Genomic DNA, 18,024 nt, shown 5'->3' with positions numbered 1-18,024 from the left:
AATGCAGGGCAGCAAAGATGCATCATTAATAAATAGTAATTTCATAAGAGGATCGTCATGTTAATGTTTTTATATCTCCAAACTGTGACTCGTGTTAAAAACCACAGGCTGAATAGATATAAGGGAACAGTTTTGCAATAGACCACCAGATGGACCTGTACAGGCTGCAAGCGTGTGCACAATGATGCTGCTTTCATGGATATAACCAGGAAGCCTGCATACAAACCAGAGCGGACGTATTCAAAAGGTTAATTGCTAAATTCGTTTTCAGCCGTCGGTCTAATTGACTTGACGCCCACCACCACAGTTGTGTAACTTCTATATCTTCTCAGTTTTAAGTTGTTGCACTGCGCCTTTAACTTCTGAGCCGATTTCCCAGAGAGCAACAACCTGTACCCGGCTCAGCGATCCTCCCCCTGATGGATTATTTAGCAGGCGCTCAGTCCCATGTCGCCATCTGCTCTAAGAAGAAAAACACTGCGGAATATTCTCCGAGCCAGATCATAAACTGGGTGAACTGGGTTTTTATTTTATAAAAACGATTTAGTGGAACACAGAGCAACTTCTGCAACAGGTGCTCAGCATCCTGCGGGCGTAAAATAGACAGGTAGCGGATTACTGACCCACATCGTCCGGTACAAACATAGACATCAGGCTAGTTTAAGATAAATAGAAGTGAGCTTTACTTCAACATGTGAAACAACACGTGTCATTTGTTTAAAAGCTGCAGCTCTTGAATGGAATCTGATCTTGCTTTGCGCATTTGGCTCTGGAAGGATGTGGGGCGGTAATTGAGCTGCCAGACCAAAATTAACTGACTGGAAATTAACTACAAAGTTGTGAGTACGATGCTGATCACATCCACACGGTGAAGCTGAAAGGATCGACCCTCACAGGCAGAAGGGAGGAGTGGTGCACACCGAGGCGGTCATGGTGGTGGAGGAGGACCGGGCGCTGCTCGCCGCCAGGCAGGGCGACGTGCAGACTCTCAAAGTGCAGTTAGCGGCAAAAGCGCTGAGCGGCGATGTGAAGGATGTACTGGGGGCTTCACCGGTCCACCACGCAGCCCGGGCCGGAAAACTGATCTGCCTGCGGTTCCTGGTGGAGGAGGCAGGACTGCCGGGCAACTGCCTGGCCAACAACGGGGCGAGCCCGGCGCATGACGCAGCAGCCACGGGCAACCTGGCCTGCTTACAGTGGCTGCTGACCCAGGGTGGATGTCGGCCAGAGGTGAGTGACCGTTGAAGTGTGGCTGACATCAGCCTAAGTCTCTGTTTCCTCTGACCTGGCTCACATAAATGTGAGGCCTGCGTGTCAAGCCTTCCCACAGCCAGTTCCTTTCCAGGTGAACCCATGTGGGGCTGGACAGGTCCAACTGGAGTTCAGTGGATCTGGAGTATATCCTAAATATAAATCACAAGTGTTTCCGTAACAGAGATTCCAATTTGGACTTAAAAAGGTCCTGATACATCGTCAGACAACGAAGCCATAAAATCTAAAGGCAGATTCTCTCATCTCTTTTTTCATAGAGGAGGAGCTACAATACAGTCAACCTTTAAATGTGAAGTGGCTAAATATTGTGTTTCACACACAGTCTTTTTGTTTCAGTTTTAAGAGGCATTGTGACCACAAGGCCAATAAATATGGTTTAAACCTGTTCATGACGTTACCATGATGCTTCACAATGGTTCTATAAAACCAGAATCCATTTATCTTTAACGGGTGATAAGTAATTGATCCGATTATGACAAAAGATAACTTGTTCATCCAATATGGCAAATGTCTACAGAGGTTTATCAAAAATAATTCAGTCATCAGAACACTGTTGGTTCAGAAGCCTGTTTTATATCGTTTGAGTAAGAGGTATTGAAAACTAGGATCTGCTATCACTTAAAAATAAGTAACACAGGAAACTTCAATACATGGAAATTATTGTCAACTGTGGGTCGTAAATAGATGAATATGCTCTCTGTTAAATGGGACTATATTGTCTAGGTTCTAGTTTAACTGCACTGCCTCATGTTCCCATGGTAATGAAGTATATGCAAAGCTGGATTTGCAAATCTAATAGACTTTTACAATTACCTCACCTCCATGTGGCTGCTGGTTAGTGAGATGCAACGTTGAATGAGTCTCGGTATGTATCACAGTATGTGCACTTATTAACTGTCACTTATAATGTGATCATTAAATTGTTTCTTATCATTTCCCTTCAACTTTTCTCTTTTAAAGCACCTTGTGCTTTGAAAGGTGGTTTATGATTTAAGTTTATTATTATTATTGTTAAACCGCCATTATAGTCTGTTGTGTCAAATACTTTTCTTTTTGCAGAATGTGTTGTTTTTCTGAATAATAGATACATCTGGCCATTTTCAATGTGTGCTAATACTACACAGGTTACGCTGTAGCATATCCTGATATTCTTTAGTTTTGAGAAAGCTGTCGTTTTTGTTCAATCGTGCTAAATACCTAACAAACACTGATTAAAAAATAACCTTGCACTAGTTAGTTGTTATGTCAGATTCATCCCTCAGACTGTGTTGGTTCTGAATCAACAGTGCTCAGCCAATACACTGATGCTTATTATGCCTCCTCTTCTTCAAAAATGATTTAGACCAACACACAAGACAAAGAAGTACCACACCTGAGCTGGTCAGGCTGATCTCACCTGTAGTCATCTGTGATTCTAAATTTAAAACACAGTAATAAGAGCTGCATTATCTACTTACTGTCTCCATTACTTTTGAGGACTGCTTGACAGAGCACTGAAGAGCAACAAAGAGCCCCCCCCCACGCCAACAACTAACTGATAAGATACTTGGCTGACATTTAGTAAAACCTATCAATTACCACTCGCAGTGCAATTTACTTGATGGTCGATCATAGCTTCCACTTTTCACTATTATGTTTCTGCACTGTGATGGCAATTCTATCTGATTTTAAAGCTCACGTGTTTCATTCTACTGCTTCAGACTGCAACTTTAGATTATTTGATAAGACTCCAGAGTTCATACACATGCAAATGATTTTTTAAGGTTTGGATAAGACTATGATCTGTGCCTCATTTATAACCACTTTAGTTGCGACAGGTACTTGAGTATGTCTGAATAGTTTCAGAATCTCTCTTTCCGGCTTTAAAATCATGATGTTTGAGTTCAGTTCTTCGTCTATGCTGCTTAGAAATGCAGCATGTTAAATGCTGAAGGATACGTTAACACACTTAAGTGTGTGTGTGAGGTGTATTGTACACAAGCTAATTACAGACTTACATTCTTGCTTAAATATTTACCTATGTAAGTTGTGCAGGTTCGTTGCACACTTACCAACTTTCATCAGCTTTTGCTTGCAAATATTTTTAACTATGTATATTAACCTTCTGTTTGCATTTGAAAAGCTTTCCGTATTCACTAATTTTGTTTTTGTTTTTATATGTCACCTCATCTGTAGGAGTAAGTTACTGCATGTAAATGCTAACTTGTTTGAGTAAATCTTGAATGATTCATCAAACGGAACTTTGATTTTAGAACACAATATTCAAGCTGTGTTGCGTTTGCTTTATAGGACAAGGACAGCTCTGGTGCCACTGTTCTCCATCTTGCGTCCCGCTTCAGTCACAACGAGATCACAGATTGGCTGCTGAAGAGTTGTGAGGTGGACCCCGGGGCGTCCACCGACACGGGCGCCATACCTGTTCACTATGCTGCTGCCAAGGGAGACCTACCGTCTCTTCGACTGTTACTGGGGCACAGCCCAAAGTAAGAGCAACTTGGTTATGCTTCCTGTCACTGTGTTCAGGATGTGTCATTTATATGTTGTTGATTTCTTCTTGCTGTTGAGTCTTATTTTACTCCAAACACACTGTCTATTACAAAATCAAGTACTGCTGCAAATAATGATAATTTCCATTATCAATTAATCTGTTATTTTCTCAGTTGAATAAGTGGACTGTACAAAATAGTTTGGCGTGTTTTCATGAAAGATTAATTCTTTCTATATTTTCAATATTTGTATTTTAATGAGTGGTTATGTGGTAATATATGTGATATTTACCTATTCCAAAACCTACTCAACCAATTTCCATGAAATATTGTGGAGCATGATCCAAGGAAGAACTCATTAATATTGGTGTAGATCATCATTAGGAGGTGTTTTTTTGGGATGGGGATTCTTCCACATTTTGTTGATTAAAAAAAACAAAAATAATTTACGAGTGAGCTTTTTAGTGCCAAATACAAATCTGGATCTTGTGTGTTTCTGTGCACCTCTGATTTCCCCTCGATGAAGAGCGTCCTTAATCAGTGCAGTGGCAGACCCACCAATGCCTTACCAATATGGAACACATAATCTACCCGGGTGAGGTGTAAAGAGGACTCAATTGTCTTTTCTGGGAAGCAGCACTAATCCCACAAGCATTAACTAACAGCACAAACTCTACATGATGCAGTCAGTCATCTGCCACAACGAAGCCAGGTTTAAAGCCCCCTACTCTCTTTCTCATTTCAGTCAGCTTGAAATTTTGGGTTTGATTGTATTAAAATGTGTAATGATCATGAATGATGACGCAATTTATGCACTGAGTTGGCAGCTTAAACATCTCAGTATTAAATGGTGGTTACACAACTGTAACCGAATGCGTGTTAAGTTAATTTAATTGTATTGTTCAGAGTATTATGAGAAAAGTGCCAGTGGAAAAGCTCCTTGGCCAGATTTGTAACAGGCCAGCATCACTGAGCCACCAGCTGAGATATATCTTAACATGCTGCGTTGGCAAAGTGGGCTGCAGCTTTGATTGACAGTGTATTATCAGATCACTGTAAATACGTATATTAGTAATATTGACAGGGATTTGTGCTGCCATTGCCAAGTAGGTGAGCATGTTTATTAATTGTTAAATATTTCATCTCAGCACCATATACACTTTATCTATATTCTGTTGTGGTCTAATTCCAGAACATTGAGAGATACAGTAGGGTTCAGTGTCTTGCTCAGGGGCTTCTCGGTGGAGAGAGTAGTAGTAAACAATTCTTATTCTTTTTATTTTTACTTTATTACTATTCTGTTAAGTTGTTCTGAATTAATTGGGCTTGTCCCGGCACTAATACATGCTCTGCACCTCTAATATTGTCCGGTTGCACCCCAGACAGGTGCATAGCTGCTGAAAATTTAATGAGTCTCAGGGACACGGTAGCACCCTGATAGCTGGGTCCCATTCACTCTTCTCCACCACCCCCCCGCTGATGCTGTTTACCGCTGTCTCCATGGTGACAAACAGTAGCGGCAACCGGTGATAAGATAATGAGGGAAACAAATCCGTTTGAATAGATGGATAGTGGCTATCCTAAGGCATTGTGTGGAATGGAACTTTGCAGCGGCGAGATAGCATTGTTGTCTCAGTCTTTATTACAAGACACAAATTTGTATCAGCGAGTTTTAGGAGGTAATTGGATAGCTCAGTTTGTTCGACTTCACAAGGATAATATGACCCCCTGTGTTACATCATCGCTTTAGTAATTGGCAGCCGCATGATGACAACATGGTGAGAGTGCTGCTGCACAGAGGTAATAGTACATATAACAACACTTCACTGTAAATTAGTAAATAAATAATATCCACTACATTTACGCTGCCAGTATTATTACCGCCGGTTAGGTTTTCATCTGCATTTGTTTGTTTCTTTGTTTGTTGGAAGGATTTAGCACAAAAAAACAGTTTCCATGAAATGTTGTTGTGTTGTTTGTGATATAGGGCATTTGACATTGAATTCTCAGAGAATTCAGGGATGTTTGGGGGGACATAGGTGATATAGTGCATGCAATTTTCTCTTGCAATTTTCTCCATTATGCAACCCCTGTCCCTTTGTGTTGAGATTAGAGGAAGACAGATGTGGCTTTGTTTCCACATGTTTTAGTGTTCTTTAGATTTATAAGCTACGTCTGAATCGATACATCGTTTGCACATTCATCCCAGTGAAGCAAAAGCCAACAGGCTCATGTGCTGTGCCTCTGCTGATAGTGAGTTAGTACACAAAAGACTGTATGGAGGAGAGAGAGAGAGAGAGAGAGAGGGGGGGGGGGGGGGGGGGTAGACTACAGACAGGTTACGCAATCAGCCATAATTAACAACATGCAGTTGAGAAGAGAAGGATTGCATTAGGGTATTCTAACACTGGTTCCCTAATTAGGGTTAAGGTCGGGATCCCTTAGGTTATCACAAGTCACAGAGGGGAGCCCTGAGATGATTTCAATTAAACAAAAACATTTCAAACCTTGGGAATTGGGGATTTTCAAAAATGGGAATATTTTAGCCAATTCAATCAACGTTGTGATTTTCTTTGTTACAGCAGGTTAATTAATAGTAGCATAGAATAGTTTTTGGAAAGCTTCAGTCATCTGGAAGGATGGGCGTCCTGGGTCTCTAGCACCATTACGTTGGTAGTCAGGGATGAAAAGTCTGAGAACCCCCGTTCTAGAAGTTCACCTGTCTAAATATACATGGTGGACTCACAGGGGCAGCATCACTTTCTGTTTCCTTATAGTCATTAAATGATAAATATGGATATTCTCCCCTTCTTGTTTCAAGATGAGGCAAGTATTCACCCTTTGTGTGAGGGAGAGAGACAAAGCTCTACAGTTCACATTGATAAGAAAACACAGTTTATATGACCAGCACCTCTGAAGGTTGTTCATGTTATGATTAGAATGAACATTTGAAGTGGATGTACTGATGCTTATTGTGCAGCAGGTCACAAAGAGGCTCTATTACTGCCCTGTCTCACTTCGAGCTGATGAAATGAGTTCTTAATGTGATGTGTAAGTAGCAAGTTTTGATTCATGGAGAGCAAAGGGTAAATAGGAGAGAAGGGGTTTTCATTCAGCTATTGGCTGAGTTGCACCTATTTTCTTCAGCTTTAATCTTCTTAATAACTTCTTGGTACAAGTTGGATAAAACCCCTTTCTGTTCTGTTCTACAACCGGAGCTTTTGTATGTTCACATGCTTTTGGGCGAAGAGCCCACAGTATTACAAGTGCATACTTTGTTGGAGCATTGTTAAGTTAATTGTCGAGTTAAATCCTTAGATGTGCATTCTTAAAGTGAAGGATTACATGATTACATGAACATGAGACTGTTGTATCTAGTTTTAATTATCTGTTTCAGTGGGAGATAAAACAAAGCCCTGAAGTGACAACATAAAACATCCCTATTGTGTAGCTTTCTTGCTTTGGGACACTGTCAATAACTGCCTCTATAAGAAAATATAGACACGAGTTGTGTGCGTTATGTCAATAAATGTCCATGTTGGAATAAATAAAACCCTTTACGTCATAAAGAAGCCACAGAGGTCACATAATTAAATAAAGTGTATACAATTTCAGGTTTTCATTATTTAGACAAGAAGCTAACACACCTTTATCAGGCAAGAGGACCATTAGTATGACATCAATTACTTCATTTGTAATGAAGATAACCCTGTTCTTTGTTACCATATACATAGTGGATGGGAGGAGACAGTGTACAGATAATTACTGCGGTAAATTACTCATTGGAACTGAACTGGAAATATATCAAATGTCTGCTACCTCAGAGTGTGTTGGTTTTTCTTTGAGTGACAAAGTGATGGACGCTTGGCCATATGTGTCACACAAGGCTAACCTCTTTCTTAGCTCTTTGAAATCTACACCTGTTCTCCAACAGCACTTCTTTAGTGGTGTGTTCAAGCCTCTTCACTTTGGAGAGTAATGACAAAGGTAGTGTTGTCAACCATCTATCTTGTATCTATCTATAGACTCAACTTTATCACTGTCAACGTTTGGGGTTTGGTTTATTGACAAATACAAAGCTCCTGTCCTCCACAGACCCCAGTGCACAGATGAGCTTCAGCCCACTTTGGTTACAGCCATAAATAATTAACATGTCTGCCCACTTCCTGATGACAGAACAGCATATTACTTCCCTCTCTTATTTTGAAACATTTAAGCATTTGTTTTTACGTAGAACTTTTACCTCCATCCCAAAGACAAACCTGAGCCATAGATTTATCTGACAACTTATCTGTTACACCTAAAACCTGAGTGATCGTCCCTAAAAAGAAGCAGCCTTTGGACCAGAACAAATAATTAACTTCATGTAGTAGTTTTAATTCGGGATCTCTAGTCTGTAGGGTTGGCCTTGAGCCACATCCTTGTGCGAGAAAGCTTAGCAGGTTCATGTTTGTGTCTACAGGATCCACCCACCCTGCCTCTCAATTCTCCCACCTTCTCTACTCCTCCTCTTCACCTACTCAGTCTATCTTGTCCACTGGCAAACCTGCGTTAAGCACATGGCAAGTCAGGCAAAGCCAGTGGAGTGATAATCCTCTTAGGAGACTCATTGCTCATTTGTCAGTATCCAAATAAAGCATGACCTCATGGGATTTACTGGTGAAGCACACATTCACTCCCTGACCTCCCACTGTGACTGAAAAGATCCGGGACAAGGAGGAAAATACGCATTAGATGTGCTTTTTCACATGAGGCGGGGCGAAGGGCCTTTGAAAATAATGGGGAGAGGATTTGTCTCAGCATCACTGCTGTCTGGTCTCAAAATAGTCAGCTGTTGACAAGAAAAGACTGTTTTCCTGTTACCTGTTGCCTTCAGACTACATTTTACCTTCAAATACATTGAACCTTGTGTAATAGTTTTGCATCTAATTTAAATGTTGGATTGTCATTTGAAACTCAAGTTGTCTTAGTTTACAAAGCCTGAAAGAAAATATTGCTGGAAGAAATCCATGCTAAATCATGCTTGCTTTCTCTGCAAGAATGGGTCTGTACATGATATGGTTACACGCAATTTAAATCCCAGTGAGCTGCATGGGAGCGTAACCACCTGTTTATTTCCCTGCAGTGTTGTCAACTCCAAAACTAAGAATGGTGCCACGCCGCTCTACCTGGCCTGCCAGGAGGGTCATCTTGAGGTTGTCCAATACCTGGTGAAGGATTGTGGAGCCGATCCAAGCATCAGAGCCAATGATGGGATGACACCACTGCATGCTGCTGCCCAGATGGGCCACAACACAGTCATCGTCTGGCTGGTACACTGCAAATCTTATAAACAAATGCAGAATGCATTTATTTTGTCCTTGATTGTATTATACTAAATGATGCAATTAAAAAGACTTTGGAATTCATGTTATGCTAATAATACTAAGTTCTAGTCTTCAGTCTATGTATTTATTATTATTTTGCGTCTAAATGACTGTTCATCAACATCAGAAGTACTTTTACTCCATTATCTAAAATCTTGAAGTGGTTCTGAGGCTCCTGAGTCATGGACTATTGCTATGACATCATGGAAACAAAACATCTCTAATGACACAAGCAAGAACATTCCTCCAACAATCTCAAATAACTGCTCCTCACCTGTAGAGTCCTGACAGTAAAATAACTTGTCTGCTCAAGGCCACAAACAATTCAGAAAAGCCCCAGTCAAAGAAAGTTGTTTGATATAGACTACAAGTGATGCTGCAGTTCTGACCACTTCAGGCTTTTTCCTCTTCTACATACATCCTTTACTTCATCATTCCCTTAACAATGTACTGAATTTCTGTTGTTGAATATGACTGTAACGTAGGTCATTATTCTCCCTCCCTTAGATGAGTTTCACAGAGATCAGCCTGACGGGCAAGGATAGCGACGGGGCCACGGCCATGCACTTTGCAGCCAGTCGTGGTCATGCAAAGGTGCTCAGCTGGCTGCTGCTGCATGGAGGAGATATAGTCACTGACACCTGGGGAGGGACCCCCCTTCATGATGCGGCAGAGAACGGCGAACTGGAGGTGTGTGTGAAACAAGTCAACACAGAAACGTGCTACATGATTTTCATATAGTGAAGATTTGCCACGTGTTATAGTTTATATTAAACACAGTATGTTAGTCAAACCATCCATAATCCACATGTAGAGCTGATTCAGTTGTATCATTATTTCATCTATTATGTCTACAAACCCATATAATACATAAGAAATGTAATAAATTGGCACAATAATATCAAGGCTTTCTATAGATGTATGATATCATTTGACAGGTCAAGTACTTTACCAAACAATATTCACAGAGGTTGTGTCAGAGTGTTTCTCTATGCTCTCTGATTTGCACTGACAAATCTTGACCATATGTTTTGAATGAAAGGCCTCTACCTTATGGTTTACAACTCCGACCTAATACTTTGACTAATGTTTTGTTGTATCAAAGTCTGGTCAGCTCAACTGTTTGTTCCATTGAACCTAAATAGGAAACTGTCCTATTTGATTTATGTTACTGACCATGAAAGTTTAACCCATTATAAAAAGCCATGGGAGGATAATAGGATATTTAGTCAACCATTATCTGCTATAATATATGAGCAAGAATCAGGTCCACAACCTCACTGATGACAGGAGGATATGATCAGTGAGGTTGTGGTGACTAATTCAAATTTTGTGTGGAATAGGGTTACCTATAACCTTTAACAGTTTACATTATGGGGACTTGTTTTTGTCCACATAATGAGGAGGAGTCCCTAGAATGTGAAGTGCGAACAGATTTAGGTCTTATTGAAGTCTTCTTCACTGTCAATGTATTTTTGTTCACATTCTTCCCATCTTTCTATCACTTTGTCTGTTCCTCTGTCACGTCACCGTCCAGTGCTGTCAGATCCTTGTGGTGAACGGTGTGGACCTGGGCATCAGGGACCAGGACGGCTTCACAGCAGCGGACCTGGCCGAGTATAACGGCCACTCCCAGTGTGCCAAGTATCTGCGCACTGTGGAGAACATGGTAAGAGACACAGCGACGCCACGCTGCATTCTGAGACCTAGAGAAAACTATATAATTTATTTTCTTTTACAGCTTTTCTCAAATATTTACTGTTTTTGTCAAATTTATATTTTCACCTGCCTTTCAAATCTCCCAGAGTACAAAATCTGAGTGCTGACAAAAGCGAAGTCTTTGGTTGATGTAATTAAACTACAACTATAAGATATATCAGGGGAGACATAAGCAGACTGCTTCATTTCTCAAGTCAAGAAGGCTTCAGTTATTACAGTGTTTGTTAAATAGTCAGACACTGGTTGGGTTCTCATTAAACATGGAGACACATGTCTTACCAATGTGCTTCATGCATTTACTGTTACTAATTAGTCCATTGGGAGCTCAACTCTATCAAAACAAGACATTATTTGTTCTAGACAGAGAAAATCCAGAAGGGTATAAATGCCGCCTTGTTTGTTCCATAAGTAGCACAAATACCTAGAAATTAAAAGTATCATAGCTGCTACAGGGACATTTGATGAACAAACTGCAGTCAATATTCTGCATATTAAGTTAAAATGAAAATTATAATCTTGAAAAACACTTTGCAGACTGAGCCAACGTGTTTCTTGAGTTTTCTCAGCTAATTACAGCAGATACTAGAGTTATAAACACTTGAGCTACAGAGGCCTCCATAGCTTCAACCCAGTGAAATCCCCAACTGGCCCAGGGAATAATAACTCCTGCACACTGAACTGTCTCTGGTGTGCAGGAACCCCTGCCCCCACTTCTATTCTTCCCACAGGGGACATCCAGCCAACTGAGTCCTGCACTGAGGGGAAAAGCAAAGGGCCCCTGAGTCTTTCTGATCAGCTGTGAGACACGTCATTAGTGTGCAGTAATTAAACTCATAAAGCTGTTCTCCTCATGTAACTCATCAGGGACTGAGAGGAGGTGGGCTGGGAATTTGTGAATGAAAAAGATTGTTTATATTAATAATAATTCAATAATAAGCAAGCTGTTGCCGCAGAGACAAAAGTTTCCCGGTCTGATTCCCGGTTAGGCCATGGTCTTTAATGTGTATGAGTTGGATGCTTCCTCCCGTAGTCAAAAAACATGCAGATTATGGTGAAGCTAGTTGAAGACTCTAATTGCTCTTCGGTGTGAATAAGAGTGTGAATGGTTGTTTGTCTCTGTATGTTGGCCCTGTAATAAACTGGCTCCAGCTCCCCCCCGTGACCCTCAAAGAATAAGTTGAATAGATAGGTGAAGGATAATTCATTTTCTAATAGCACTAAAAGCAACTAAATTAAAATGAACCAGACACATTTTTATAATAAGAAATTAATTGAGAATAAACAGTTGTTTTTGTAGTTTTTATAACTGTGTGAATCATGTCCACTCACATCCTCCGACAGAGCGTTGAGCACCGTGTTTTGTCCCGGGACCCCTCAACCGACCTGGAGTACAAGCAGCCCGACTCGGGCCTCTCGTCCCCAAACACAACTATGCCCCCTGCCAGCCAGGTGGCACACTTTGACATCAGTTCACCATCCAGCTCCCTGTCCAACTACGACTCAGCCAGCTCCAGCCAGTCCAGCACCGGGGAGAAGAGGAGCAGCTTAACAACGTCTCGAGGGCCGCCTGCTCAGCTGAACACAGTTGCACACACAGGTTGGAAACCTTTTAAACCTAAGACTAGAACAGGTGAACCATGTCATGACTGGAAACACACTTAGCACAATGTTTTTCTTTCAATCAAAGGAGTTTATGTGAAAAAACAAGCTTTGCAGTTTTCAATCATAAATCCTCACTGGTTGTTTGTTGCATGCCTCAGCTATTTACTGAAGTAGAGCTAACAACATGCAGCAAATGTGTTTCCAATTGTTCTGGGTCACAGGTGCATGATATACTGGTGCTGCACCCTAGTGGTCTGTTAAGGTTTGTTAAGGATAGAGAGGTGGACCAACCAAGTAAATCACTCTTGTGTGAAAATTGAATGGAGTAAACGACCGATTTACGTAATGCTCTCAATTGTTTAACATGTTTGGGTTCCTGTAATAAAACTCAGATCTACAGTAAACATGCCAACAAGGGCCATGTCTTTTCACAGGTGCATCAGAGTCGGCCATTTCAGACATGCAGGCATACATGGACATGCTAAACCCAGACATTGGCTCTGACGTGCTAAAAAAGGTGGACATACCGGCCGATGCCACCACAAAGGCCCCGCCACCACCGACCTATCCACCCCCACCTCCCCCACTGTCTCCACCGCTGCCACCTCCGCCTCCGGGCTACCCAGCACCCCAGCCCCCTCAGGAGCCGACATCAGCAGAGTTCCTGAAGGTGAAGAGCAACCTGCGGCATGTGGAGAGTAATGCCAACAAGAAGGAGGTAAGGTGGTGAGCTCCTACATGGATTCAAGAGATGAAGCTGTTTATATCTTGAGCATCAGAGCTATGCAAAGATTTTCTTGTCTCAGTTGCATTTGCTGTTGGGATCCCTGGTAGTTCTTTGTCCATCAAACAGATGCACTGTACAGAGGAAGAGTTGTAATATAACGATAAGCAATTAGGAGAAGTGATTCCTGGTCTTTCACATACAGGATGATAATGCATGTCTAATAGTTTCATAGCTTAAATACACACACACACACACACACACACACACACACAGACAATTTATTAAAACTCTAGATATCCAAAGAATTAACATGAGTGTAATGGAATAATCCTAAACAAGCAGAGGAACCATGGTGTTTGGGATAAATTGGCCCTTGATGCCATATTCCCCTGTGTCTAATAAGCTGGGCTGTTGCTCTGATGTGTAACAATGTGCTTTGTCTGGGTGCTCACAATGATGTTATTGTGTTAGCATAGTTAACGAGGCTAACGAGGATGCTCATTACCGTGACAGGCCTCTGGGTTGACACACAAAGGTTGTTGTGATGGGTTCGATCTTAATTCCAGTAATTAATCTGGATCTGGCCACAGATCACTCAGATGTGTATAAAGAGCTGACCAGAAGGAGCAATTAAAACTCAACAATGTTTTGGGTGAAGTATCTTGTCGTTCAGTGCTGTTGTAAACTACATACAAACTGGATGTGAAGTTGTATTTCTAATTGAATTGAAAGACAACTAATCTGAGGGATCACTTTCACCTCATGAAGGATTTATTCTCTGATTGTTACCATGTGACATCTGTCCAACACAATTGCTTCATAGCTTCAGCCAAACACAACACAAGATACAGATGTGAGGGTTTTTTTGTGTTGGTTTTCAACCTTAAGTGTTTTATTTTAATTACTTTAAATGTATAACAGAAGAAAATAATAGTTTGTAGTAAATAATAGAATGTAGTAAATGTCAAATGCCCCATCTCGAAAAAAAATGGAGAAATTATTCCAAGGGACATATGCAGGGATGGTTGGGGAGGGGGTCCGCCAGAGTATTTTTTATCTTGTAGGGGTTCCTTGGCTAAGGAAAAAATAGAGAACCTCTGCAATAAAACTTTGGGTTGCAGCAGATCCATCTGATTTGCAGGGGAAAATCTTTTGTTCAGACAAAACACAGAGGTCTGTTTGTATAGATCTGCCATTCAAAGTGCCCTTTAGCTGTTAAAGTCCACAAGCAGCGACAGTGTCCCGTCTCCTGGGTGAGCTCTGTGTCTTCATGTGTGCACGCATGCCCCATCAGCTACGTGGGAGAGACTTTAATTAGTGCCGCCCCCTCTCCTCTCTGTACCCAGGTGACCGACCCGGGGCGCGCCCTCATTAACAATTTAACTAGGAGGAACATGCGCGCGCACACACACAATCAAGATTAGTGTGTACTATATACATTGGGAAAAACAATCTGCCTTGGGCGCCATAGTAACAGGGAACAGTAACCTCATCCAGGGACAAAGTAGATCAGATAGATCAATCTCACAGCCTGCAGATAAAGTGTAGAGTCCAACTCTTATTGAATCTTTAAAAAGGACAGAGTAGCTAAACTGTTAAATGATGGTTTGAGTAAAATAAGTTTCCTGTGTTTTGTTTGTTTCTCTCCTCATTTGCAATTTGTATTAGCTTTGACTAAAGTCAAATGTTTCTTGTGGTGCAGGTGACGAAATTGTTTCACCACATATCATTTATTCTTTATAATTTTTGTAGTCTCTCCAGAAAAGTTGGACTGTAACAAGCAAACTTTCAGACATTATTGTGGCATTGAAAACTATTGTAATATAATCATCAACTGTGAGATTTGCGTGCAGTCAGCCATGGTGAGGGCAGCACCAGGGACTTTGTGTTTTGCATAAGAGACATTGGGAGTGGTTGGTCTGTGGGCTCCGGGTGACATCATTGTCACTGCTGTGGACAGCCCGATAGGTTATTGATGAGGCCTGTGCGTAAAGTGAGAGGGTAGGTAGAGTGGCAAGTGTAGCGCCGAGTGGAGAGGTGGTGACCACTACTCTCTGTGCTTTGCTGAGCTGAAGGCTCTGTCCAGACTGGAGCAGAGCTACAGGGGAGGATTTCTAACCCTAAGGTAAGATGTTAAGTTACTAAAGGATTTGTTTTTCACTAGAGGCAAAGGCGATGTAGAAGAAGATGCAGTAAACATTAAAAGTTTCTTTGTCAATTTTCACTTATCTCCAGCTTCTGCAGCTGTTCTGTTTGAGATGCTGCACGGCTAATTGTGTTGCATCTGTTATTTTTAATTGTCTACTTTGACTCTGTTTTGATTGTTGTTTAAAAATTGCAGCCTATACCTGTTATAGCATAACTATTATAATCTGAGGCTTTTGCAAAACCGCATTCAAACATAACTGAACCATGTCAAGCGGTAACCAGGCTAAATGATCTCTCATGTTGCATACAAAAACTGTGTAAGAACAAATATATAACAATGACTTTATGATGACAGACAGATCCACATAATAGGGCGATAGCTTGTCTGTGTGTGTACGTCTGTGTGGGGGATGGGAAGGTGCCGCTAATATGCTTTGTGCATTTGCTATTGTCGGCCCACCTCCCCGGAGGATGACAATGAAACCATCTGTAGCGCTTGCCTGCTCACATTACCCTCCCACCTGATGAGTGCTGAAGGACCATTTCTTTGACAGCAGACATGAGTCAACAAAACTAACACTGGTTGATAAGAACTCAGAACACGACACCACAAAAGGAGGAGAGGTCAGGGGTCAGCTGTCAATTAATTCCTGCTGACGTTCACCCAGGACACCTGCTTGATGTCTGAGCCTCTCGATTTTGTGAGAAGTTATGACAGCCATAAGCATTGAAGATGTAAATTAGCTTACGTGAGATTTGAATGTCAAAGTAACTTTATATTTTCCTATGCTGACTAAGCACACTTGTAGTTGACAGTTTTGAAGGTTACTTTTTCAAAATATATTGTAAAAAGGGTCTGTTTCACATTCAGGGTTAGCTGACATTTGGGATGATTACGTTACGGAAAGTAATTTCTTGGGAAAAGGTTTCATGCAAAGTTAATTTTGCAGAGAAATTCATGCAAATGCAATGGTTTTGCATGAGCGAAACATCAGCACATTGACTCAGAGATGCATTTTAGTCAAAATGACAAAAATGCAAAGTGAACTTATTCCTTGGTAATATCTGAGAACCCTGAAATATTTAGAGTCTGATCTAACAGCAGCAAACAGTGACGACTCCTCATTGACAGAAGTTTAATATTCTGCGTTCACAGCTCCAGGTTCAGATAGATGTCAGATGTCGGAAAGTAAGAGTGCTCAACTAAAACAGCCGAGTTAAACATCTGACTCCGTTTTGTGGATAGAGGGGTCTCTCTTACACCGGACCTAAAGCTGCATGTGTATAATCTTAACATGAAACATGCTCCTTTTACATGAACTGAATCAAAGCCTTGTTCTCTTACTCAAATAAAGCTGCTTTGGTCACACGAGAGAGCTAATCTGCCAACAAAACCCACTAAGAATATTTAACAGCGCGTGGTTTCACAAAAAGTTCACCACAAAAGCAACATTCAATCCATAAAAATCTATTTCCCATCTTTTTATGATTCTGTTCCCTTGTCTATTTTTGTTTTAGAAAAAAAAGATGAACTATATACATATTTATTTATTACTGAATAAAATGTAACTAATTTGTGTTTCGCATCGTGAACTTGCTGAATATCAAATTTAACTTCCCATTTCCTGTCATAAAAAGAAATGTACTACCTTGTATGTAGTCTTTGGTTGTAAATAAGACATATCAAACAATACAATACATGTCTTTTACGCAAATCTGGGGAAAGATTTTATAACATACAGTTGGAACTATATGTAAAGCCAAGTCATTTATAACTCTCACTGAATTTTTAACATTTGTTATCTCTATCTCTTAAGCAGCTCACCATTGGAGAGAACCACGAGAAACTGCGGCGTGTGGATTCAAACAGGAAATCAAGGAGCTTCAGCAAACAGCCCAGTACTGGGGACTACTATAAGACCCTGGGCAGTGACACTGCAGAGCCCCGGGGGAGCAAAAGCATGGCACCCAATGAAGAGGTACGACAGATCACTACTGTTCAATGTTGTTGCATCACACAGCATCAGGTTCTTTAAGTACAGTAAGCACAGTGGCATGGAAACTATGGGTACCTGTGGTCAAAAATTATGATAACGTGAGAGTCTAAATAAGTTAAAGATGACCCAATTTCCAAGAGGCATAAAGATAAGGATGACACTTTATTTAAAATTACAAAAAAGATCTAAAACAAAAGTGGTCAGTACTAATTTCCATCTACTTTCAGAGCTTGTAGCACATTTCTTTTAGAAGCTAAGAGTCTTTCAGTTCTCGTTTGGAGGATTTTTCTTCTGGTCGTTCTCTATAAAGCCTGAGATCATCATGCACTGCTTCCTTTTGAATTTTGGATAATGTTTAGGTCTGCTGACCTAGGTCAATAACAAAACCTTCAGCTTGGGCCTTTTGAAGTAATCCTTTGTGAATTTATAGGTGTAGTTAGGATCATTTCCCTGTTGTAGAAGCCATGATGCTCGTTTCATCCTAACTTTTGTGCAGATTTGTAATGTTTGCTTCCAGACATTGAATCAATTCTTTAAACTTTTCTTATGAGACAGGTTGTAACCAAACCATGCCAGATCCACTCTCGTGCTAAACAATTGGAAAGGTGTTATTTTCTCTAAGTTCATCCTTCCACAGTACTCATTCCCAAAACACATCAGGCTAATTTAGATGTGCCTCTGCAAACGTCTGATACAGGAAAGATTTT

At 40.9% G+C, this 18,024-nt stretch overlaps 1 protein-coding gene across 4 annotated transcripts in view; it reads left to right on the top strand.

The window, feature by feature from the left end:
- The first annotated feature begins 226 nt into the window (after positions 1 to 226).
- The window catches only part of espn (espin), a 38,381-nt gene continuing 20,583 nt past the window's right edge, over positions 227 to 18,024 (top strand). Inside the window, exons 1-8 of one of the 4 annotated variants that reach the window (XM_069527374.1) lie at positions 227 to 1,230; positions 3,562 to 3,755; positions 8,884 to 9,070; positions 9,632 to 9,814; positions 10,662 to 10,793; positions 12,185 to 12,440; positions 12,880 to 13,163; positions 17,141 to 17,299. In XM_069527374.1, coding sequence (XP_069383475.1) covers positions 931 to 1,230; positions 3,562 to 3,755; positions 8,884 to 9,070; positions 9,632 to 9,814; positions 10,662 to 10,793; positions 12,185 to 12,440; positions 12,880 to 13,163; positions 17,141 to 17,299 — 1,695 coding nt within the window. In that variant the 5' untranslated portion in view covers positions 227 to 930. Of the gene's footprint in view, positions 1,231 to 3,561; positions 3,756 to 8,883; positions 9,071 to 9,631; positions 9,815 to 10,661; positions 10,794 to 12,184; positions 12,441 to 12,879; positions 13,164 to 17,137; positions 17,300 to 18,024 lie in introns of all 4 variants that reach the window. The other 3 variants (XM_069527373.1, XM_069527376.1, XM_069527375.1) reach the window with 3 other exon arrangements.

The sequence above is a fragment of the Paralichthys olivaceus genome, chromosome 6 (assembly GCF_024713975.1).
Source record: "Paralichthys olivaceus isolate ysfri-2021 chromosome 6, ASM2471397v2, whole genome shotgun sequence".
NCBI lineage: Eukaryota > Metazoa > Chordata > Actinopteri > Pleuronectiformes > Paralichthyidae > Paralichthys > Paralichthys olivaceus.
The sequence above is the reverse complement of the archived record's forward strand: the minus strand, read 5'-3'. Positions and strand labels throughout refer to the sequence as shown.